This window comes from Bubalus bubalis, chromosome 17, assembly GCF_019923935.1.
Source record: "Bubalus bubalis isolate 160015118507 breed Murrah chromosome 17, NDDB_SH_1, whole genome shotgun sequence".
Lineage (NCBI taxonomy): Eukaryota > Metazoa > Chordata > Mammalia > Artiodactyla > Bovidae > Bubalus > Bubalus bubalis.
Genome location: NC_059173.1, coordinates 21877782 through 21902930, shown reverse-complemented (window position 1 = coordinate 21902930; position 25149 = coordinate 21877782). Strand labels below are relative to the sequence as shown.

The 25149-nt window shown below is 50.9% G+C and overlaps 1 protein-coding gene and 1 long non-coding RNA gene across 5 annotated transcripts in view; one reads left to right on the top strand and one right to left on the bottom strand.

Moving 5' to 3' along the window:
• AACS (acetoacetyl-CoA synthetase) overlaps nt 1-22480 on the bottom strand; it is a 57329-nt gene extending 34849 nt beyond the window's left edge. For 2 of the 3 annotated variants that reach the window (XM_025267816.2, XM_044930291.1), the window contains exons 1-5: nt 21797-22480; nt 14006-14109; nt 12513-12633; nt 10885-10998; nt 4232-4329 (exon numbers count right to left, since the gene is read on the bottom strand). In XM_025267816.2, coding sequence (XP_025123601.2) covers nt 4232-4329; nt 10885-10998; nt 12513-12633; nt 14006-14109; nt 21797-21929 — 570 coding nt within the window. In that variant the 5' untranslated portion in view covers nt 21930-22480. The remainder of the gene's footprint in view (nt 1-4231; nt 4330-10884; nt 10999-12512; nt 12634-14005; nt 14110-21796) is intronic. The other variant, XM_025267815.2, reaches the window with a different exon arrangement.
• LOC123329949 lies at nt 20720-21728 on the top strand. Of its 2 annotated transcripts, none has more exons than XR_006545584.1 (2): nt 20720-20940; nt 21400-21728. It is a non-coding gene; the product is annotated as an uncharacterized LOC123329949 (long non-coding RNA). The 2 variants fall into 2 exon arrangements; XR_006545583.1 differs by having other exon boundaries at nt 20720-20956.
• Nucleotides 22481-25149: the final 2669 nt, after the last annotated feature.

Genomic DNA, 25149 nt, shown 5'->3' with positions numbered 1-25149 from the left:
CCCACCCTGCCCCAGAACAGCCCATGCAGACAGGCACACAGCTTGGCAACAGAGGGGGTCCTGTCATCACCAGCCTGGCTAGGCGAGGAGGATTCATCCATGGACAGGTGAGTCCACATGTATGCAGACCCTGCCCCCATACCTGTAAACTGCCCAGTAACTCTCCCCCATGCATGTGCCACAGGACTAGAACCTACTTCATAGTCACTAACAATGTAACCCCGTCACAAAAATAAAAAGTTAAAATCAGCATTTGCAAGACAGTGGCAATTTTCCCTTTATTATAGGGATTTTCAGTGATCTGCAACAGAAAATGAGTCAAAGAAGGAAAGACATTTATACTTCACTGCAAATTTCAGAAACAGACCCTTTACTGACACTGGGAGGATCATCTAAAGGTGGCAATGCCAGAAATTGAGAACAGTAGCCTCTTTTTTATTTATTTGGCCACACTGGGTCTTAGTTAAGACACGCAGGATCTTTAGTTACAGCATGTGGGGTCTAGTTCCCTGCCCAGGGATCAAACCCGGGCCCTCTGCCCTGGGAGCATAGTCTTAGCCACTGGACCACCAGGGAAGTCCCCAGGAGCCTCTTTTTTAAGTAGAGATTTGCACACTGCTGAAGAGGGCCGTCGCAGGCCCATGGGACTCCCCTTTCCCACCCCAGGCCCCATCTCATCATTAACTCTCAGGGCTTTCCTGTAGGTTTAGCTAGTGGAAGAGGACAGAGAAGATACCTGAGGCTCTGGGGTCACTGCTTTCTATCGGGTCCTTGCTGTGTTTAGTTGCTCAGTCCTGTCTGACTCTGTGCAACCCCATGGACTGTAGCCCACCAGGCTCCTCTGTCCATTGGGATTCTCCAGGCAAGAATACTGGAGTGGGTCTCCACGCCCTCCTCCAGGGGATCGTCCCAACCCAGCCAGGGATCGAACCCAGGTCTCCCACATTACAGGCGGATTCTTTACCGTCTGAGCCACCAGGGAAGCCCACAGGTATCAATGCCCACATGAGGAAGTGCTATGGTCCACGTTACTTGACCAGGGCTTCCCGGACACAGGGCTCACCCTCGGGAGCTGACAGGTGGTACCAGCAGCCGGGGCACCCTGAAGTCACCAGGCTGATACATGAACTGTCAGCTGCTCAACACTCACTCCTGAAGACTGTGTGCGTGACCATCTGCCTCTGGCTCTACACCAGGGGCTCAGCAAAATGAGGACCACCTCCCAGAACTCAGGGCAAAGTGAAGCATCTTAGTAGAAAGATATTTGGCCCTGTCATTTTCTGATGGAACAGAGGGCTCTCCCCAGATTCAGGCCGCTGCACGGCAAAAATTTCCCTGAATCATATGTGCTGAAGGTCGAGGTCAGAGCAGAGCCAGGCTCCCATCTAGTGCGCACGTGCGTCCGACGACAGCCGCCACATCAGAAAACCCAGACCAGCCTCAACCCAGGCAAGGAATGCCTGGGACGCCCTCCAGCGGGACCCACGGGCTGCGTCCTCTACACTACAGGACCTCGGACCAGAGTCAGCCAGAGTGGCCTGTGGTGGTGACATCCCGCACAGAACAGACTCATGAGAACAGGCACGGGGTCAGGGCCAGCTGCTGACGCTACAAACAAGTGGGGAGTGACCTGTCCCCTAATGCCACTCCACCTTGCACCTGGTGGCTGAGACCTGCCTCCAGAGGCCAACTCAGGACCTCCACTCTCTGAAGCTTGTGACGCCCTCAGGCACGAGCTTCAGTCAGGCTCTAGAAGGCCACAGCCACATCCTCCTGCCACACAGAGCTCTGCCAACATCTTTACAACTGCTTACAGGTTCCAATTCACTCAAAAAGACCCACCCCTCTGGAATTCCCTGAAGGCCCGGTGCCTAGGACCCTGCGCTGACGACGCAGGGGGCCTGGGTTCAATCCCTGGTCAAGGAAGCAGATCCCACATGAGGAATGTCTGACATTTACTGAGCTCAGGTGTGGGTCTGGCGCTGTCCCAACCCTAGATGGGAGCCACTGCTGCTGTCCTCACAAGCCGCCTGCGTGTGCCCCGGGAATGGGAACCCGGAAGCAGCAGAGCCTGATTCAAACCCAGGCAGGAGCCTGCCTGCCAGTCTCCTCCACGCCACATGCCTTCTCCAAGCCCGAGGCACCTTCACCACTTCCGGGCAACACAGCTCAAGGGCTGCTAAGGGACCCAAGGACAACAGTGCCCAGGGACTGGATCCCACAAGGTTGGCCCAGTCCCAAGCTCACATGGCCTCACAGAGGGCCTTGGGGATCAAGAAGTCACCCCGGAGCTTCAGTCTCAAGTCGGTCCTGGCGGGAGGTGATCTGGCAGAGGCCCAGCAAAGCCCCAGGAGGCACAATCACGGCCACCAGTGATGAGGGCCGAGATGACCACCCTCACCCTGAACTCAGCAGGGCTCAGTCCTCACCCCATGGGGCCAGGACTGGCCTCGGCCAATCACTTCACTGCTCCAGGCCTCCATGTTGCAGAGCCACGTCTATCCCTCCTCTGCGTGGTGCAGGGGAAAATAAGAAATACTGTGAAATCTTTTCCAGAAGAGTGAGCCTCAGGACAGACATCGGTGTCAAGCTCACACCCGAAATGCCTGGCCCAGGGACCAGGCACACGGGTCACAGAGCGAGGCTGGAAAAGCACCACCACTGCATCCATGTCCAAGTGCATCAACCCTCCCATGCCAATCACAGGCCCACAGGGTCTATACTCGTTTCATGAGATACTCTCTTTCCACTGCCCCTGCCTCACACATGAGGATCAACAACTCGCCCAGAGACGCACAGGCCACAAAGCCAGGCCAGCCCTTAGCCCCTGGGCTGCTCTGACGGATGCCCAGAGCTGGGGCCATGCCCAGGGCAAAAGAAGAGCAGTCTGGGAAGAGCCCACTGTGCTCGTGGCTCCTGAGGGTCCCTCAGCCCCAAGGCTCTGCAACCAGGAGAGGTCCCTGATCGGGAAGTGGAGAGTCCCAGAAGTCCTGCTTACTGTTTCTTCCTTCCCCATGTGGGGCTCAGCTTCCTGCCCCTGCCTGGGTCACTCTACAGCTGGTGCACCTTGGTCCCTGGTACCCTCCAGGTTTAAGGGAATAAAAAGGCTCAACCCGCTCCCACATAGGGTGCAAAGCTCAGACTCAAAGTAAGAGATGAGGGCTTCCCTGGTGGCCCAGTGGTTAAGAATCCTCCTTGTAACGCAGGGGACACCGATTTGCTCCCTGGTCTGGAAAATCCCCCACACCACAAACCAACACAGCCCATGAGCCACGACTATTGAGCCTGCACACCTAGAGCCCGTGCTCTACAAGAGGAGCCACCGAAATGAGAAGCCTGCTCACAGCAACAAAGTAGCCTCCACTCGCTGCAACTAGAGAGAGCCCTCACGTAGCAATGAAGACCCAGCGCAGTCAAACATAAATAAATAATTTTTAAGATACTTTTTAAAAAGAGATCAGAAATGGCAATGTTGGAGGCCTTGGGGGAACTTCTGTGAGCAAATCTGGAAAATAGTCTGCAGAGGATAAACATCAGAAAACTTCATGTGAGCATGAAGTCACCAGAGCAGCGGTCAGGCACTTCTTACTGGATGCTCAGAACACTGCCCATCACATGTAACACACACTAATGTAGCCATTACACATGGCTGGACGTGAGGAATATTAAAGAAAGGAAGGAAGAATCATTTACTTGTAGGCTTAAGAGAAGATTCGGCTCTGGACTCTCCTGACGGCCCAGTGGTTAAGACTCCACCTGCTAATGCAGGGGTCACAGGTTCAATCCCTGGTCCAGGAAGATCCCTCATGCTGCGGAGCAACTTAGCTCATGCACCTCAGCTATTGAGCCCACACACCCTAGAGCCCTTACTCTGCAACAAGAGAAGCTATTGCAATGAGAAACCTGCGCACTGCCAATAGAGGAGCAGCCCCTGCTTGCCACAGCTAGAGAAAGCTCAAGGGCAGCAATGAAGACCCAGCGCGGGTTAACCCAGTAAGTTAATTAATTAATTTAAAAAAACATTAAGCTCCTTCTGGCTCCTTCTCTCCCACGGATCACAAGTCACTGGCTGGGGAGATGGGAGGTCATAGTAAAGCCATTTTCCTTCCCATCTTGCTGGTCCCACCCTGCAGCTGCCCACACCCTGACCCAAGATATCAGGCAGAAATCACAGGGAATGATCCCCTGCAGGGGTAGCACACCCAGGGCACTTGAGGGGACCCCGACTCACATTCACGCCAAAGTCTGGGGACGTGGAACTCCAGATGGCCCCAATGCTCGCAGCCGCCAGCATGGCCTCCACGGCATGCGCGCTGTTGGGCAAGTAGCCTGTGGAGAGGACACAGGGAGAACGCTTGGTCAGGGTGCGAGGATGCAGACTTTCAAAAGCACCTCCCAGAGCCAGGGCGGGAGTGGGGAGAGGGGCTGGCTGTGAACGGCTCACAGAGCAGGGCCAGGGCCACCTGGACAGCTCCTGCTCAGATGCTGCAATCACCTGCTGCCAGCCTGACCGCTTCCTGTCATCACCCCCTCCAACCCACTCCGATCAGTGGCCCCCACCAAGATCCGGTCTGGCCTCTTCTCCCTCCACTCTGGCACTCACTCTGGGCTCAGTCACAATAGCCTGCCTTCAGTTCTTCAGTTGTTTGAAGCTTCTGCTGCCTCAGGGCCTTTGCACAGGCTGCATGAGCTGTCTGGACACTGCCACCCACACCAGCCTTCCCTACTGGGCACACACTCATCCTTCAGTGCTGAATGCAAATGAAACTCCCTCAGGGAAGCCTTCTCCAAGGGCACTCCATGAACTCAGGTGCCCTGGCCAGTCACCCACAAAGCATGCCATATTTCTCCCTCACCAGATTTACCATAATATTCACCTAAGGAAAATCATAACTGGCAACTTATAACTGGTTCTCTTGAGAGGGCTGGGACTTTGACTGTCTTGTTCTCTGCTTTACCAAATGCCTTCTGTCACACCCTGCATATCAAGGCCCTCTGGTGGGTGGAAGTTTGGATGGAGGGAGGGGAGGAGAGGAGAGGCTGTGGGGGAATGAAGACAGAGCAGAGACATATACAAGCCTGAAAGGGGCTCAGGCCCATCTTCAAGCCGGAGGCTGGGCTTCTACAGTAATAAAGGCGGAGAACCCTTATAGCCAAAGAGACTATGATCGATTAAACAGATTGTCTTAAATGCTCCAGAGAAAAGGATCTGTGCACAAGGCAGCCAGGAGTAGAAGGGCCAGGGCCTCCCCCGAGCACGGCTCCCTGGTTACACAAAAACCCTTTCTGCTTCAGCAACCCAGGCGCCCTGGACAGCTCTCCTCCTGCTCCTCCTCCCGCAGCTCTGAACTGCCTATTTGACAACAGTGGTGGGAACCTCCATTTCTATGCGTTCACCTCATCTCCCAGGCTGGGTGTCCTGGGGACAGGAGCCCTACATCGCTCACTCAGCACCCAGGCTCCACCCAGCCCTGGCACATGGCAGGCCCGTTGACAGACATCTGCTGCTGAGGCAACAGTTGGCTTTGAATGTAACTGAAGTGTCTCCACCATGCCATTGCCTGAGGCAGGGCGAGACTCACCACCCAGGGAGGTTGTGTGACCCTGCTGGCTCTGACACATGGCCAGGAGATACCCAATCCACAGATGAGGAAGAGCCGTGAGCAGCTCTAACTTCATCCGCAAAGCTCTCCAAGCGTTTCCCCATTCAAGCCCCTCTGCACTGAGGCTTCCTCACACTCGCTTCTGGGAAGCACAGTCCCCAGTCCTGGTAACTGTCATCAGGTCAAATCAGTACTTTACTCGGACACTCAAGAAGCAGGGTGGCTGGGGGGGTGGGGTGCCACCCAGGACCAGCCTGATGCTGAGGAGCCAAGAACACGGGAGCAGGCATCCCCCAAAAAAGCATGGCCAAGAGGCGCCCCCATATACCCTGTTTTCTGGTTCTCCTTCTCAGAAGTGTTCGCTTCAAAGGGAGTTGTTTTTTTTTTTTTAATAAAAATAGGAGGGAAGAAAAATCACTGGAGGGTAGAAGAGCCTCTTGAGTTCCTTTTCTAGGCAGATTAAACTAGACCAAGAAAAGCCCAAGACATTGTGGTTTCAACCACAAAATGCCTGCTCTGACCCAGTACTCTCATGCAGTCATCCAATAAATACTCATTCTATGCCTACTGTGTGCCAGGCCCCCGTGGACTGAGGTGGGGCCATGAACGGAAGACAAAGCCCCGTCCTCTAGTCCTGGAGGACAGACAGACAGACATGTGCACACACACATACAAATAATCCTGTGATTTCAGGGAGCCAGTAAGGCGACAAATGTAAATGAGGTGCAGAGAGAGTGGCAATGGATTTCTTTTTTTTTTTTTTTTTTTATTTTATTTTTAAACTTTACATAATTGTATTAGTTTTGCCAAATATCAAAATGAATCCGCCACAGGTATACATGTGTTCCCCATCGTGAACCCTCCTCCCTCCTCCCTCCCATTCCATCCCTCTGGGTCCTCCCAGTGCACCAGCCCCAAGCATCCAGTATCGTGCATCGAACCTGGACTGGCAACTCGTTTCATACATGATATTTTACATGTTTCAATGCCATTCTCCCAAATCTTCCCACCCTCTCCCTCTCCCACAGAGTCCATAAGACTGTTCTAGACATCAGTGTCTCTTTTGCTGTCTCGTACACAGGGTCATTGTTACCATCTTTCTAAATTCCATATATATGCGTTAGTATACTGTATTGGTGTTTTTCTTTCTGGCTTATTTCACTCTGTATAATTGGCTCCAGTTTCATCCACCTCATTAGAACTGATTCAAATGTATTCTTTTTAATGGCTGAGTAATACTCCATTGTGTATATGTACCATAGCTTTCTTATCCATTCATCTGCTGATGGACATCTAGGTTGCTTCCATGTCCTGGCTATTATAAACAGTGCTGCAATGAACATTGGGGTACACGTGTCTCTTTCCCTTCTGGTTTCCTCAGTGTGTATGCCCAGCAGTGGGATTGCTGGATCATAAGGCAGTTCTATTTCCAGTTTTTTAAGGTATCTCCACACTGTTCTCCATAGTGGCTGTACTAGTTTGCATTCCCACCAACAGTGTAAGAGGGTTCCCTTTTCTCCACACCCTCTCCAGCATTTATTACTTGTAGACTTTTGGATCGCAGCCATTCTGACTGGTATGAAATGGTACCTCATAGTGGTTTTGATTTGCATTTCTCTGATAATGAGTGATGTTGAGCATCTTTTCATGTGTTTGTTAGCCATCTGTATGTCTTCTTTGGAGAAATGTCTGTTTAGTTCTTTGGTCCATTTTTTGATTGGGTCATTTATTTTTCTGGAGTTGAGCTGTAGGAGTTGCTTGTATATTCTCGAGATTAGTTGTTTGTCAGTTGCTTCATTTGCTATTATCTTCTCCCATTCTGAAGGCTGTCTTTTCACCTTGCTAATACTTTCCTTTGATGTGCAGAAGCTTTTAAGGTTAATTAGGTCCCATTTGTTTATTTTTGCTTTTATTTCCAATATTCTGGGAGGTGGGTCATAGAGGATCCTGCTGTGATGTATGTCAGAAAGTGTTTTGCCTATGTTCTCCTCTAGGAGTTTTATAGTTTCTGGTCTTACGTTTAGATCTTTAATCCATTTTGAGTTTATTTTTGTGTATGGTGTTAGAAAGTGCTCTAGTTTCATTCTTTTACAAGTGGTTGACCAGATTTCCCAGCACCACTTGTTAAAGAGATTGTCTTTAATCCATTGTATATTCTTGCTTCCTTTGTCAAAGATAGGGTGTCCATATGTGCGTGGATTTATCTCTGGGCTTTCTATTTTGTTCCATTGATCTATATTTCTGTCTTTGGTGGCAATGGATTTCTGCACAGGATGGCAGGGCCGGCCTCTGAGCAGAGACCTCAGTGAACCAGGGCGAACCCTTGGATCTACAGGGGAACATGCCATCCAGGGCTGAGACAGGCAGCAACATGGCAGTCATGGCCCTTCCTACGGATTCCTTTCCAGTCAGCTAACACTTACTGAGTGCTCACCGCACACCCGGCTCCACCATCTGAGGAGGAGTGTCAGGGTCCAGCCCTTTCACACGGCTTACCCCAGGGTAAGGCCACCCTCTCTGCAAACATACGCCGAGTGCCAACTTTCAGTGAGACCCCCGGGAGAGGGGAGATGGGTAACGGTTATACCAACATGCCCGTGGCTTCTCCTGCTGACACCCTGGCCTGTGGTCCTGGTCCCATGACCCCTGGGGGCAGGGAGGGCAGCCTCACAGCTGGACCCCTCCAGGCCTCGTGGACTTTAGAGCCAAACAGAGGAGATCGATGATCAAATAATCACAAAAACTGAACAGAAAATTACTTGGGTTGGCCAAAAAGTTCGTTCGCGTTTTTCTGTAAGCTGCTTGGCCAACCCAATACCAATGACACATTCTCTGAAACAGAGGATGAGATGCCGACAGAGGATCCAATGGGGTGCTTCCCTGAGTGACTCCTGAGGGTCCAACGGGGGCAACCAGGGGGCTTCCCTGAGTGACACTATTTGCGGGTACAGTTACAAGCCAGTGGGAGGAGGCCGGCTCCCCACAAAGTATCTGCTGGACACTTTGGAGGACAGCATTCAGGGGAGGACTGAGGAAAGGTGAGGGTGTGAGGAGGCTGGGAAGGAAGCAAGAATGCAAGGCCTGTGCAGACCTGCCCCTGGGGGGGGGGCAGCAGGAGCTAGTGAGCTTCTGAGCAGGGGACAGACACCCTCAATGCCATGGGGGTTGGTGCCTTGAGCGAAGCCGTGTCACCAGAGGACAGAGAAGCTCTCTCTTCTGGTTTAAGAACAAGATCTGATGTCTGATCCCGGAAGGAACGACTTAAACGCTGACCCCAGCGTCACAGCAAAAAACACACAGAACCCCAGCTGGCTGTGGACTGGAAATTGTCCCTGGACGCCTCCTCGTTACTGGCCCCACCTGGGATGCTGGAGGATGGGCAGGACTGAGAAGGCACACCTGACTTCTCCACCCACAAGACACTCTGTACAACCAGTCAGGTCAGCCTCTCTGCTGCCCTGTTTAAAGATGAAGAAACTCGAGGCCCAGGGAAGGAGGAAGTTCTCATTCAAACCCACAGGCCCACAGGCAGCACCAAGTACAGAAAGAAGGCCACCTGACTCCAGGGAGCCTGGTACCTTCGAAGATGCTAAACAAATTCTCACCAGGAAGGACTACATGGGAGAAGCCACACTGAGTGAGAAAACCCTGGTGAGGATCCCCAGGGACAGTGTGGCCACCAGCCTGGCATGGGAAAGCTAGAGCCCAGGGGTCCTGCTCCTATGCTGTAGCACCAAACAGTTACAATCGATTGTTTAACAGATCTGTGATGAGGTGTCCTGGCCATGAAATTTCATGCCTCATTATTAAGTAACTCGGGGATTTCCATGGCAGTCTAGCAGTTAGGACTCCACTCTTTTGCTGCTGAGGGCCCAAGTTCAAGCCCTGGTCAGGGATCTAAGAACCCACAAGCACCATGGCCCAAAAATAAAAAAATAAAAGTTAACTCCTTATTTAAAATAATCTCCAGAAGCCAAGTATTTTCACATACTTTATGTTAACAACCTTGTGAACTGAAGCTGTCTGCATGCATGCATGCTAAGTCACTTCAGTTGTGTCCAACTCTGCAACCCTAATGGACTATAGCCCTCCAGGCCCCTCTGTACATGGGATTCTCCAGGCAAGAATACTGGAGTGGGTTGCCATTTCCTTCTCCCAGGGATTAAACCCGAGTCTCTTGCATTTCCTACAATGGCAGATGAGTTCTTTACCACTAGCACCACCTGGGAAGCCCTCTCATTTAAATCAACACCCAGTGTTTTATAATGAAATTCTTTCCACATTTAAAAAAAATGAATTGGTGAATTTTCTCCCCTGGACCTCGGTTTTTCATCTGGGAAACGAGCAGGTTGGCGACACCACCCCTGACATCTGTGCGGTGGAGGAAATAGGTCAGGTGAGTTTCCACAGATAAAACTCCCTCTGCTGGGTTTTCGGGATCAGTCTACAGCCATGTCAACACAAGCAGCAGAAATCACAGCATGGAAACTACCCTCTGAAATTCCTCCAGAAACCATTGCATTGGAGGTGGGCAGACGCAGAAAATGCAGCAGCCAGCTTTTCCCGGCCTTGGAAGGGTCAGTGGTAAAGAACCCAACTGCCAATGAAGGAGACACATGAGACTCAGGTTCGATCCCTGAGTCACGAAGATCCCCTGGAGAAGGAAATGGCAACCTACTCCAAAATTTTTGCCTGGAGAATCCCATGGACAGAGGAGCCTGGTGGGCTACAGTCCATGGGGTTGCAGAGAGTCAGACATGACTGAGCATGCATGCAACTGATGAACTCTCTGGCTTGTGTTTCATTTAAGGACTACATTTTGGAACTTCCCTGGCAGTCCAGTGGCTAAGACTCAGTGCTCCCAAAGCAGGGGGCCCAGGTTCAATCCCTGGTTAGGGAACTAGATTCCACATGCCATAAGTAAGAGTTTATACGCCACAACTAAAGATCCTACGCATCGCAACTAAGAGTGGGCACAGTCCCATAAATAAATTAAAAAAAAATTTTTTTTAAAAAGGACCATGTTTTATTAAAAAAAAATACACAGCTGTGAACACTGGCTCCCACTCAGCATGAAGACACGCTCATGCTGGGGCAGGGAGCCAAGGACCCTCACAGCCCAGCTCACTCCCGCCAGGCCATACTTTCAGGGATCGTCCTTCCTGGTCTAGTTTGCGCAGCACACATATACACAAGGCCATGGGCAACCCGACCCAACTCCACCGCATTTCTTCCCAGCCACTCCCCTGTTCCCACAGTGACAGGAGCCAGAAATACCCACCAACGACCCGGTCTCCTCTCCTCACGCCCATCTTCCTCATTGCTGCTGCAAACAAAGCCACCTGTTGCCGCAACTCTTCAAAAGTCACCTTCACGATCTCCTCCTTGCCTTCCCCTGGGAAGAGCAAAGGGATAGGTCATCCACGGACTGTCCTATAAAGAGAGGCTCTGATCTTCGAAAAAGACACACACTGCTATGCACAGTGTGCGTAGCAGCCCCATTTACAATAGCCAGGACATGGAAGCAAGCTGGATGTCCATCGACTCATGAATGTATAAAGAAGACGTGGTACGTATACACAATGAAATATTACTCTGCCATAAAAAAGAACAAATTTGAGTCAGTTCCAGTGAGGTGGATGAACCTAGAGCCTGTTATACACTGTGAAATAAGTTAGAAAAAGAAAAATATATATACTGTATTAATACCTATATATGGAATCTAGAAAAATGATATTGATGAACCTATTGGCAGGGAAGGAAAGGAGATGCAGATGCAGAGAATGGACTTGCAGACACTGGGGAAGTGAGAGCGTGAGGCGAATGGAGAAGGCAGCATCAACACATATACACTATCAGGTGTGAGACGGACAGCTGGTGAGAAGCGGCTGTGTAGCACAGGGAGGCCAGTCTGGCACTGTGATGACCTGAAGGGCTGGGATGGGGGGAGGGGAGGGAGGAAGGGGATGCATGTAGAATCATGGCTGATTTGTGTTGTCGTATTGCAGAAACCAACATGACATGGTAAAAAAAATTTTTTTTAGTTAAAAAAACAAAAAAAGATTCTAGGGAATTCCCTGGTGGTCCACTGGTTAGGGCTCCACGCTTCCACTGCAGGGGGATTGGGGCTGATCCCTGGTTAGGGAACTAAGATCCCCCACTCCACACAACCAAAAAACAAAGTAAATTTTTCAAAAAAGAGAGAGAGATTCTGAGTCACAGACATGGATGAAACTCACACCTGTACAAATACAGGTTAGAAAACATGCCTGGGAGACGTTACACAGATGCAGAGAATGCAAAACAAGATACAGATTTACCCAACATTACGGAAAAGAAAAGCCATGGGAAAGGGCACCTCTGAGACACACTCAGAATCTGCCGTTAAGAATTTTCTCTTTTTACTATTGGCAATGCTTTTATAAAGTGAAGAATTCTTTGATTTGGTTGTGATTTTTTAAATATATGTAACTTTCCAAGGGCTGGGGGAGGAAAAGGAGAAATCAATGTTGAGTGGGTACCGAGTCTCAGTGAGAAAGTTCCAGAGATCTACTGCATGGCAATGTGAATATACTTAACACCACTGAATTGGACACTCAAAAAATGGTTAAGATGGTGAAGTTACTATTTTATGTTCTCATCACACACGTGTACACACACACACACACACACACACCCCCCAAAGGTCCCAAGATATTGTTTGGAAATAAGATATCAGATTCTGAATGCTTCAGAACCAGGACTTCCCTGCCAGTCCAGTGGTTAGAACTCCACGCTTCCAGGGCAGAGGGCCAGGGTTTGACCCCTGGTCCAAGAACTAAGATCTCTAACGCCACCTGGTGCAGCCAAAAAATTAGAACAAAAAATACACACCAAGAGAGGAAAACCCGAGCAGTTGCTGGGACTCACGTGCGACATAAAGGGCCACTCGGTCGTTTTCTTTGTGTTGCAGGAGGTTTTCTGTGTAGTTGAGGCGACTGCCTTTGAACCACTCAGGCACGTCGGCGATCCCTTTGGATGTGTCCACGACCTAGAGGGGCAACAGCAAACCAAGACACACGTGCACGAGAGGGTAACACCAAGGATACGCACAAGTGACTCCGCGCCCCAGGAAGCCAACTGACCAACCAGCCCAAAGCCACACTAGATCGTTTTATGGACTGAATGCTGACCTGGCCCAAAGTCTGGAAACTGAAAATAGAAACGAATCCGGTACTGTGTACCTCACAGCTGCTGAGAGATCTTAAGCATTCCAACCAAGGGGGAAAAAAGGTACCTGTGTGAGGTGATGGCTGTGTCAATTAGCTTGGTAATCATTCCACAAGATATGTATATATATATTAAGTCATCACACGTACACTTGAAATACATAATTATACATAGCAATTATTCCTCGCTAATGTTAAAAAAATTTAATGCCAACGGAAAATACCATCCCCATTAATTTACTCTGTCAACAACTATTAAGCCCCTACTTTATGAAAGATGCTGATGAGAGAAAGTAAATAAGACAGACATGGCAGCCGCCCAGTGTTCCAGGTGTGACCAGGAGTGTGGAAACCAGGGGGTCAAAGTGCAGGGCCTACCTGACCCTCCCACCACAGTTTTCAGAAAGCCGGATCCCTGCCTCTGTCGTCAGGGGCTGGAACCTTGGTTTTCTTCCCCAAGTGCCTGCAGATGAACCTTTCAGAATGGCTCATCTCACAATAAAACCAACAACACAACAAATGATTCTTTGAATAACAGAGTTCCCAGTTCCTGGATATTTATTGAGCATAAAGAGCTGGGATTTTTCCTCTAAAATCCAGGTTAGGAACTTCCCTGCTGGCCCAGTGGTTAAGACTGAGCTTCTACTGCAGGGGGCATGGGTTTGATCCCTGGTCAGGGAACTAAGATCCCACATGCTGCACCGTCAAAAATAAAATCCAAGTTAACAACAAAACTCATAGTTTTAAAAACAATTGTGAATTGTTTTTTATGAATTGTGAATTTTAAAAACAAAAGTGAATGCATGTAGCATCACTGAATGTATACTTTAAAGTGGATAAAATGGTAAATTTTGTGTTATGTGTATTTTACCACAACTCTAACAATTTTTATTAAAATAAAAACAAAGTGATGCCCTACTCTTAGGATCACTCAGGGTGGCAAGACAGGGCCTGGGATCCATGCTCACTGGGGGGCTCCAAGTCTGCAGAGTACCCATGAGGTCCTTGACCCCAAAACAATCCCCCAACAATTCTCTGAGGCAATGACTTTTTCCCACTGTTGTGAGGATTTAAAATAATATGGGATTTAGCCTTCCCCCAAATTAACACTTCATCTTGAATCATAACCACGATCCCCCCAAATTAATGATTTTGCTACGTAGAAAAGAATGTGTAAGTGAAATCTCTACTTACCTCATCATACATGCGTGAGAAGACAATTCCACTGAATTTCCAGAACTCTGCCCAGAAGTCTGAATACGACTCAACTGACCAATGATACAGGTCATCATAATTTTCTGGAAAAAAAAGACATACAGCTCAGATAAATCTCAAAAGGAAACTGAGTTCAGTGACAAGATGGAGTTACATGTGTCTGAAGGCTTCAAAGGCATCTGATGAGAAAGGATCTTGGGAGAGCAGGGCACCTTAGTCTTTGTTGAAGCAAACTCACCACTCCTAGTCCCCAAAAAGAACCAAAGCAATGAGGCAGATTTTTTATCTTAACCAGCATGCCTGAGACCATGGACTCTGGACCCAGAAGGCCTGGGTTCAAATCCTGGCTTGGCCATTTGTTAGCTGTGAGGCTTCAGGCAAGCTCTGTAAGTGCTATGTCTCTGTTTCCCCATCTGTGAAATGGAAATGATTAATAACCACCTGCTTCACAGGGCAAATATGAGGATTTCAATGAGCCCAGGTATAAAATACTTAGTGGCTTCCGAGAGGTAAAGAATCCACCTGCCAATGCTGGAGATGCACATTCAATCCCTGGGTTGGAAAGATTTCTTGGAGGAGGGTATGGCAACACACTCCAGTATTCCTGCCTGGAGAATCCCATGGACAGAGGAAGCTGGCAGCCTACAGTCCGTAGAGTCACAAAGAATTGGACACGACTAAAGTGACTTAACACATTATTAGACCCTATAAACTCAGAAAACCTAAATAGATTTGCAAATTCAGTCCAAAACTGGAAGCTTGTCAATGACTCTTCATGCCAAGACAATGCTATGGGGATTTTTTTGTATTATTTACTTATTTTGATTTTTGAGTAAGGGCTACATTCAAACTTATTCTACAGTGTCTATAGCGATTCCCTGGTGGCTCAGACGGTAAAGCGTCTGCCCTCAATGCGGAAGACCCGGGTTCGATCCCCAGGTCGGGAAGATCCCCTGGAGAAGGAAATGGCAACCCACTCCAGTACTCTTGCCTAGAAAATTCCATGGATGGAGGAGCCTAGTGGGCTACAGTCCATGGGGTCACAAAGAGTTGGACACGACTGAGCAACTTCACTTACTTACTTACTTACTTACATTCACAGGATTCAAAGTTACAAAGTAAATAAAAGGTTACATAGTTAAAGAAAAAAAAAAGCCTCCTTCTCTCTTACCCCCACAACCCTCTAACTTTTCTGGTCCAGAAGTAACCAGTGAAAGATTTTTTTGTGTGTGACCTTGCAGATTTTATGTGTCAGCAAATACATTCCTCTGCCTCCCACTTTTACACAAATGTAGGCATGTTCTTCTCAGCAGGTTCTAATCCTGGGACCACGGGCAAGTCCTGTCCCCTCTTTGGGCCTTTTTAATCTCGGTATGTTTTCAACAGGACTTAAAATTCATCCACTGGTGCCCCCAGGGATGCTAACAGTTCAGCAGGAAGCTGACCAACAGGTCATGTTCTCTCATTGCATCCCTCAACTACAGTTTTCATCGTCCTCACCAGGGGTGCATCCAGAGGATGAGACATAGTGATCCCTGCCCTTAGCAGTGTCCCTCCTCCATGTGGCATCCAGTAAGTTTTTTTTTAAAAGAGTTCTTTTTTTTTTTGGCTGCACCGGATCTTAGTTATGGCATGTGGGATCTAGTACCCTGACCAGGGATCGAACCTGAGACCCCTGCATTGGAAGCTCAGTCCTAGCCACAGGAACCACCAGGGAAGTCCCAGCATCCAGTATCTGTTCTCAGTCATGCCGGACATGGGAGGTGGAGGAAGAGAGCAATTGCTGAGAGCCAGGGCGGCAGGGGCAAGGGACTAGGACCAGGCAGGAAGCCCAGAGCCCAGACCGTGGGGCATCTAAGGCAGCACAGATCGGGACAAAGTAGTAAGAGTCAGCACAGCCGTGATGAGAGGAAGGGGGGGGAGGGCCTTAGGACTCTGAGTTCAAGAAAGAAAGCTGGTGTCCCAGCAACGATGCCTGCCCGTCCTCCAAACCCTGCAAGAGAACCTCCCCCGAGCCCTGCCCTATATCTACTCAAGCCAAGAGCCACAGCCCAGGTCAACCAAGCTCACAGGGAAAGACACCAGGGATGGTTGCATCTGGGAGCCTGGAGACAGCCCTGACTCTCGATACAGTGCTTGGGGACCTCAGGTGGGCCACGCTGTCTCTCTGGGACTGTTTCTCTAGAGTATCATCTGGAAACTGGCTGGAGACAGCCCCGGGTCCTCCCATGACAGTGCAGGGTTAATCTGTCCCCCAGGGCCAGGCTGGATGACCAGCATCGAGCCTCAGCTCTTGTCACTTACTAGACAGGGACCTTGGGCTGGCTGCTTCACCCCTCTGAGCCTCAGCATCCTCACCTGTGACACAAGGACAACTGCAGAGAGCACACTGCTCAGACACTGGCTTCAGGGCTGACCGTCCGGGTGCAAGTCCTGCCACTCTCTAAACTGGCTGATGTCACCCAAGTCATTAATCTTCTCTGGGCCTCCGTCTCTTCCAAGTAAGATAATGGCACTTATCGTGGGGTCACTGCAAGGACTGCGTGAGTCAAAGCACAGGAAGCACTAAGAACAGTGCTTGTCAGAGAGGAGGGCCCAACCAAGCGTGTTACCCTGAGCATCACTCGTGACACACGACGGGCCTCCTGGCCGCATCACACGAGCTCAGACAAGGAGACAGGGATGAAAAAGCACGTGTTAGCAGGAGCCTGCCTCCATGTTCCCCGTCAAGGGAGGCAGTGCCAGGCCCAGGGCACTTCTCCAGCAGCAGAGCCTCTGGGAGGCCTGGGGGAGACCACACTAGAAAAACAGGCCCTGCAGGTCCTCCCTCTCCCAGGCTTTTTTTTTTTTTTTTTTTTTAATCATCTTGATCCTCACAAATTGCAAAGAGCTCTGGCACCAAACCACCCACCCCCCCCCAACCCCGCCCAGGCTGACACAAGAGATGGAGCCGGAGCTTGAAATGCAGGCCTCCCCTGAAGACCTTGATAGCCCATCACAAACTGCATCCCCAACAGCATCTAGCAGGGTGGAGGAATGTAACCAGCCTGCCGACCCCGGAGCTGGAGGTCACAACGCCATCTCAACTTCCCAATGACCCATGGAGAAGTGGGTGGAGTTTGTGCCCAAACTCTCCCACCGTCCACAACTCTCCAGTCAAGCAGGGACTCCAGGGCTTCTGTTCGTACACATACACCCCAACCTGGGATCAGAGGCTACAATCCGGACACCTGGGTGACCAACCACAGGCATGTCTCATTCAGTCTGCACGATGCTCAGAAAGAAACAGAAGCAGCTGATACTAAATTTGGGTTTCCAAATGAAATTCAGAATTTCTGGCTTCTCCCAAGAAGACAGGTGTCTTGATTGTGGGAGCTGGCCAACAGGTGTCCCCTCCCTGCCCCCAGCTGAGCCAGGCTGATCCAACCAACCAACCAACCAGCTGTTACAGAAACGACTTGAGTGCCTTGTGAGGCTGGGTCAGAAGGTCAGAAGGGCGCTGCAGTTCTTGCTCTCATGATCACCTGCTCTGCGAGAAGCCAGTGACCATGCTGGGAGGACACTCAAGCAGTCCTAGGTGGCAAGTAGCGGAGGCCCCCTGCCCACAACCAGCAATGACTCGCTGCCACGCGAGCCAGCCCCTGAATAGTGTGGCTGCCAGCCCCGGTCCAGCCCTCAGATGAGAACAGACAGATGCAGCCTTGGGAGACCCAGAGCTAGAACTGTCCAGCTAAGCCCCCCAAGAAGCCTGGCCCATGGAAACTGAGAGATGCTAAACGTCTACTGTCGTTTACTGTCACCAAGTCCTGGGGTGATTCGCAATGAAGCAACAGGCAGCAGTCACACAACATGGTGACAAACAGCTAAAGCAGGTAACAGCCGCCCCACCTGGCCCTGCACACACATGCCAGAGGCAACCTGATACCACAGCTCAGGGCGCTGGCTTCAGCCCTACTGGTCACAGCTGGGAGACCTTAGCCAAGACTCCCAGTTTCTCAGCTGGGAAACTTGATGAGAGCCCCATCTATCTGGCCAGGTTACTAAGGATTAAGTTAGTTAATCCATGCAAAGTTCCCAAATGAGGCCTGGCATGTAGCAAGGGCTCACTAAACATTCACTGTTATTAATATCTCATCACCTGCCTGGTCCCTGCAGGCCTCTGAGTTTATAAGCCCTGCCTGCAGCTTCACTGGCTTCCTCCTCCCCACCTGTGAGAATTCTGACCCGCCTACACCTTTCACATCTCAGCTCAAGGTCCTGTCAGCCCCTTTTAGCAGCATCCTAATAGCCTTGGAGCTCAGAAGGTGTGCAGCACATGCCCCTACACCTGCTGCTCAGCGCTGCTACCTTTGTGAGAGCCTTCTCTCCACAAGGACACTTGAGCTGTTTGAGAATGGAGACCAAGCCTTCTTTGTGTTGGCCAGTTTTCCCCCAGATGCTGGCATGCAGAGATGAGTTGCAGTTTGTGATGTAAAGATACTTGGCCCAGTCCTCCAGAACAGCATGTACTGGGACTTCCCTGGTGGTCCAGTGGTTAAGGCTTGGGGCTCCCAATGCAAGGGGGCAGGGTTCGACCCCTGGTCAGGGAACTAAATCCCACATGCTGCAACACAGATCAAAGACCCCATGTGCTACAGCTAAAAGACCTAGCACAGTCAAATAAATATATATACATATATATATATATTTTTTTTTTAATGGCTGTGTATAAAAAGCAAAAAGTAATGTGTACCATAAAGCTGGTGGCCTCCCCTAATGACCGAGAGCTGGTGCATGTAGTATGCCCCCTGGGGCCTTGAAAACAAGGCCAAGTGTCACAGAGCTGCAGGCTGCCCCCAAGGTCTGCACCCAGAGGACCCCAAGGTCTAGGTGGGCATGCTGTGGATTCCCAGACGAACTCTGCTGGAAGCCATGACAAGAGCCAACCAACCTATGGTTCTGGTCCTGGAAGAGACTGCATAGTTCCAGGGAGGCCCTGCCCCTCCAAAACACAAGGATAGAATCCTCCCACTGACAGTGGTCTTGGTGGGGCTGGAGAATGCCCCCCTACTCGTCCCATCTCAGGGTTGCAGTAGGGCTGAGCCAGCCTGTGAGGACGCATCCCTTGCTCTCTCCCTACATCCAGACAAGAGCATTGCTCAGTGCTGCCTACCAGCCACACACCAGCCATTGCTGATGGCACAGACAACACAAGTTCAAGGGTGCTGTGTTTAAGCAAATAAGAAGGCTCACAAATAGGGGATTCCCTGATGGTCCAGTGGGTAGGACTCCATGCTTCCACTGCAGGGGGCACAGGTTCGATCCCTAGTCAGGAAACAAAGATCCCACATGCCTCACAGGCCAAAAAAAAAAAACATGCTCATGACTAAACGAAAAGGCAAGACAGGTTAAAAGTCCAAATTATATGCAATTGGAGAGAGAGGAAAAGAAAGTGGTAAAGAGAATGATCAGAGAGGACAGCATTTGAGTTGGCTCCTAAAGCAAAGCCCAAGATGTCCAGGGCCAGGCCTGTGGAAAGCAGAGAAGCAGGGTGGGTTAATCATCAGGAGTAGAAGAGGAGGAAGAGGGGGAAAAAAAGGTCTAAAGCACTCCCAGACCAAGAGAGGAGCCCCACTCAGCTCAACTGATACCGCCTGTGGGGACATGAACCCATCATCACGGGCCGGTGGGTTTGCCAAAGAAGCTGGAAATCTTGCTTTTCCTATGCAGTCTCTCAAGGAGACTGCAACTCAGTGTGAGAAGCCCAAACTAATTCTGCAGCTTCACCCTGGCCAGCAGGCCACCAGTCCCAGCCTTGAAGGGCAGACAGGAGTTGGACAGACAGTCTGGGGGCTATTGGTGCCTGCCAGTGTCTGCTCAGCCACCCCTACCGGCCAGGTGTGGCAGAGCGCTCAGCCTGATCGCCCTCACGCCCACCCAATGATGTCAGGCCTCTCATTATGTCCATTTTACAGATGAGGGAAACCAAGGCTCGGGAGATCCGGTGACTTCCCTCTGACCACACAGCTAGTAAGTGGCAGAGCCAGTTCAGAATCCCAGCAGTTGGGTGATAGCTCAGCCTCATGCGTCTCGCAGGACTGCCCTTCTGTGAAATCATTTTGTAAAGCGTCAGGGAGAACAGCTGGCAGAAGAAAAAGAGACATGGAATCAAGGCACGGAAACACAAAAGAAGGATGTGGTTCCACTCCTGGCTCTTGGTGAGAATCAAGTCTGTGCCCCAGGGAGTTTCCTGGCGGTCCAGTGGTTGGAACTCTGTGCTCTCACTGCCGACGGCCCAGGTTCAATCCCTGGTGGGGGAACTAAGATCCCAGAAGCCGTGCGGTGTAGCCAAAAAGAAACAACTCTGTCCCCCAATCCAACACACATTAACTTAGCAACTATTACCTAAAAAAAAGGCCTAGGGAGTAATAAGCCACACCTGTCTCCAGGGAGCAGGCAGCTGGGAGAGGGAGGGAGCTGGGTGAGCAAGGGAAGGGGCTACCTGTGGAAGCTATGACGCCCACTGTGCTGTGGAGGACATGGAAGCTGCCAGGTGGCAGGATGTGCAAATCCACAGTCAACAAGGAGCCATTGTGAGTCTCAGAGCCCAGGTGTGACCAACCAGACCTTCGCTTCAAGGCTGCTCAGGCAAAGCCCGCAGGCAGCAGGTACTAAAGAGAAGAGAAGCAGGAAGGAGGAAAACCAGCCAGTGTTCAGGGAAGAGGAAACCAGGGCCCCCAGGGAGATGCCGGCACTGGGGTGGAAAGGGGACCATTCTGGAAGGCAGACGACCCAAGTCTCCATTCCTGTGGGGCTCCCTGAGGACAGTGATGCCACCAACAGAAACACAGGAGTCTCCGTAGCTGGCAGAGGGGCGAGACGAGGGGGAAAGGGTCACAATGAGATGAAAAATCGCTGAAGGGAGGATGCAGGAAGTAGGTGGACAGCCAGGTAGAGCTGGGGGAAAGCTTCTCACTCAGAAAAGGGCCATCTCACCCAGGTGGCTCCTGAGGACAGGGAGGGAGCTGGAAGGGGGGTACTGGGCTAGGTTCTGTTTGGGGCTGGGAGTGTAAACACATAAGGGGAAGGAGTTCCACCCCAATCCCAGAGACAGTCTCCTGCCTGAGCATCATCCATCTCCTTGATGCCCAGAAACCAGGCTGGCCTCTACCAGAGTCAGCCTGCAGGGGGTGGGGGGAGGGGGGGGGGCGCAGTGAGGGGTCAGCACCAGGTAATGTGGCTGCCAAGTGACCCACCCCTCAACAGAAGGGAAGAGCTAAGGGTCAAAGAAGACCTGGGTCAGAGAGACAGAAGCCCCCGGGATGGGAGGGCAAGACTCCAGGGAGAACTCCTCACAGGTAGGAATGGCTAACAAGGGATCTCTCGGTCCACAGGGGTTCCAAGACCAGAGGGGCTACCCTACCAGAGAGATGGATACTGCAGAGAAGAGGAGACTGGCTCCCCAAAAAGAAAGGAAGTGACACCCCGCACAGACACGCGGGCAAAACCCCACAGTCAGAAGTTGTCCCACCCACTAGGGAGGGGCCCCCCCTGTCCAGTGGCTCCTCCAACCCCCAGAGGCGGGAAGATGAAAATCAGGAGACCATTCCAACAACTAAGATGGGCCCTGACGCCAACGTCCAGGAAAAGGGGGCTCCCGGGACTCCAGAAGCAATGTCCCTCTGCCAAGTGGCCCCTCGGATGGCCAAGGGAGGAGCCCGATTTCTGAAAGCCCCTGGTCCAGCCAAGAGGTGGCCGGGGAGCCCCCCGGGACGCTCACCCCGCACTCACCCAGTGCCAGGCCGCAGGCGGCGCCCACTGCCGCCCGGAAGCGGTCCATCTGCGTGTTCTTCTTGCTGTCAGGCTCCCACATCACCTGGCACTCCAGGATCTCCTCCCGCCCGGCCCGCGGCTCCTTGGACATGGCTGCGGCGGGGAAGGCCGGGGCTGCGCGGAGGACCGGGAGTAGGCCGGGGACGGAGCCGGGGGCGGCGGCAGAGGCCGGGGAGCGGGACCCCGGGCGAGCGGCGAGGCAGACGTGGAGCAACTGCACGCGGAGCAGCCGCCCCGCCCGGACTCCCAGTGAGTCCCGCCCCCCAAATCTCCGGGCCTGCGAAGGCCCCGCCTCTCCCGAATGTAACCCTCCGCGGGTGCTGCGCCTCGAAAAGGAGTGCTGCCGCTGCTCCGGGACTACAACCTGCGCACGCCCACCCGGTGGTGCTGCGCAGGCGCGTTGGGCTCGGCTCCCCAGCCTCACCTGGAGCGCGAAGGGGTTAAACCAGGGCCGGAAGTCGAGGTAGAGACCGCAGGCTCGTTCATGTATTGTTTCGTTCAGGATTGATTTTTTTTTCTTTTTTTTTTCTTTTGGTCCTACCCGTATTTACTGAGCACCTGCTGGGTACCGGGCACCGTGCAGGCTTTGCAGATACATCACCGAGCGAAGCGTAATTCCTGCCCTCAGTCAACAGGAGATAAGGGGTAGGGGACAGGTGTGGGGAGGAGCGGGGTCAATCAACAAATACATTATATAAATGTCATACATAGTAGAATACGTACAATAAAAAACAGTATACCAATGAGTATCATACATAAAAAAGTAATATAATATTATTCACGTAATAAAAGGTAATAAGTGCTATGAAAAATCAGGGAAGGGTAGAAAACATGGGAGGAGTGTTTCTATTTGAAAAAGGTTGTCAGGGAAGGTCCCATTAAAAAGGTAATTATATCAATAACTTGAGGTAGGAGTGAGCTACTTAGTAACCTGGAGGAAAGTTTCCGGGCAGAGGGAACAGCAGGTGCTAAGGTCCTGAGGCAGGAGAGTGTTGGATGTGGTTACTGAGCTAGCTGAGAGGCCAGTGTCTTTTCACTTGAGACCTAGAGTAGAAGACAAGGTCAATGAAGGAAGAGGGGGAAGCTCAGGTGGGTTCCTGGAGACCAGTGAAGATTTTGGCTTTTACCTTGGGTGACACGAGACCACTGCAAGGTTGTCAGCTGAGGGACATACTCTTGACTATAACTGTCAAAGGAGTCACTCTGGCTGCAGCATTGAGAATAGTCTTCAGGAAGCAAAGGTATAAGCCGGAGGACTGATTAAGGTGATGTTTCCAGAGATGATGATTGCTATGGAGATGGAGAGGAAACTGCCATAGGATCTGTTTTTGGTTTTGTTTTTGTTTTTACTGCACTGGGCCTTCGTTGCTGCCCGTGGGCTCTCTCTAGCATGAGATCTTCTCATTTCAGTGGTTTCTCTTGTGGAGCACAGGCTGCAGGGCGTGTGGGCTTCAGTAGTTGTGGTGCGCAGGCCTACTTGCCCTGCAATGGGATCCTGCCCTCCCACCACCACCTGCTTTGGAACTCATGTCCCCTGCATTGCAAGGCCGGCCCTCAACCACTGGACTGCCAGGGAAACCTGCAATGGGAGTTATTTTGAAGTCTCACTTGCTGTACTCTTACTGCACCTTGGCACTGTTCTGGGGACCTTCCTATATTCCTCATTATTTATTCTGACAGCAACTCAGTCAGCTTCTCCCAAGTAACAGTTTTTTGCAGTGCTGGCATTTTAGGAAGCAACCCCCTCCCTCCACCACTTAATCTTAAATAGCTCCCATCTCCCAGTCACGACAAATAAACATAGGTGCTAGCTTAGAACAGAGTGCTTACTGTGTTAACACAACTTCCAGAATTTCCCCTTCCCCTGACCTCCAAGTTCTGGGGCAATTCTAGCTCTGTCCACAAGTCACCTCCTTTGTGAAAGCGGCTGCATCCGTGCTAAGTCACCTGAGTCATGTCCAACTCTTTGTGACCCTATAGACTGTAGCCCACCAGGATCCTCTGTCCGGGGATTTCCCAGGTGAGAATACTAGAGTGGGTTGCCATTCCCTTTTCCAGGGGATCTTCCCAACCCAGGGATTCAACCCAGGTCTCCCATATTGCAGGTGGATTCTTTACCATCTGAGCTACCAGGGAAGCCCAGAGAAGGGTAGGAGTCCATCTCAACTCAGAAGGCTCATCTTGGAGGGACTCTTGTTTATATGTTCATCCCTTTAACACTGGACTGCAGATCCCACGGGAGCAAACTCCTTGTCTAACTGGTCTCCACAGGGTCCCCAGAGCCTGAGCCATAGTAGGAGCTTAAGAAATGTTCATTCATTCATTCAGAAATGTCCAGCAAGTAACTGGTGTTGGCTAGCAAGGGCGGGGGTTGGGGGGTCACTGTGTAAAGCATAGACCTAGCCCTTATGGGCGGAGAAGGCAATGGCAACCCACTCCAGTATTCTTGCCTGGAGAATCCCAGGGATGGAGGAGCCTGGTGGGCTGCCATCTATGGGGTCACACAGAGTCGGACACGACTGACGCGACTTAGCAGCAGCAGCAGCAGCAGCCCTTATGGGGGTTTCCCAGATGGTGCTAGTGGTAAAGAGTCTGCCTGACAATGAAGGAGACATAAGAGATGCAGGTTCAATCCCTGGGTTGGGAAGATACCCTAGAGTATGAGATGGCTACCCACTCCAGTATTCTTGCCTGGAGAATCCCATGGACAGAGGAGCCTGGTGGTCTACAGTCCATAGGATCACAATGAGTCAGACAAGACTGAAGCCATCTAGCATGCACACAGCCCTCTAGGGGAGTGGAATTCCAGAGCTTTACACATAGGTTGAAGTGAAAAGCAAAGGAGAAAAGGAAAGATAGAGACATCTGAATGTAGAGTTCCAAAGAATAGCAAGGAGAGATAAGAAAGCCTTCCTCAGCGATCAATGCAAAGAAATAGAGGAAAACAACAGAATGGGAAAGACTAGAAATCTCTTCAAGAAAATTAGAGATACCAAGGGAACATTTCATGCAAAGATGGGCTCGATAAAGGACAGAAATGGTATGGATCTAACAGAAGCAGAAGATACTAAGAAGAGGTGGCAAGAATACACAGAAGAACTGTACAAAAAAGATCTTCACAACCCAGATAATCACGATGGTATGGTCACTCATCTAGAACCAGACATCCTGGAACGTGAAGTCAAGTGGGCCTTAGAAAGCATCACTACGAACAAAGCTAGTGGAGGTGATGGAATTCCAGTTGAGCTATTTCAAATCCTGAAAGATGGTGCTGTGAAAGTGCTGCACTCAATATGCCAGCAAATTTGGAA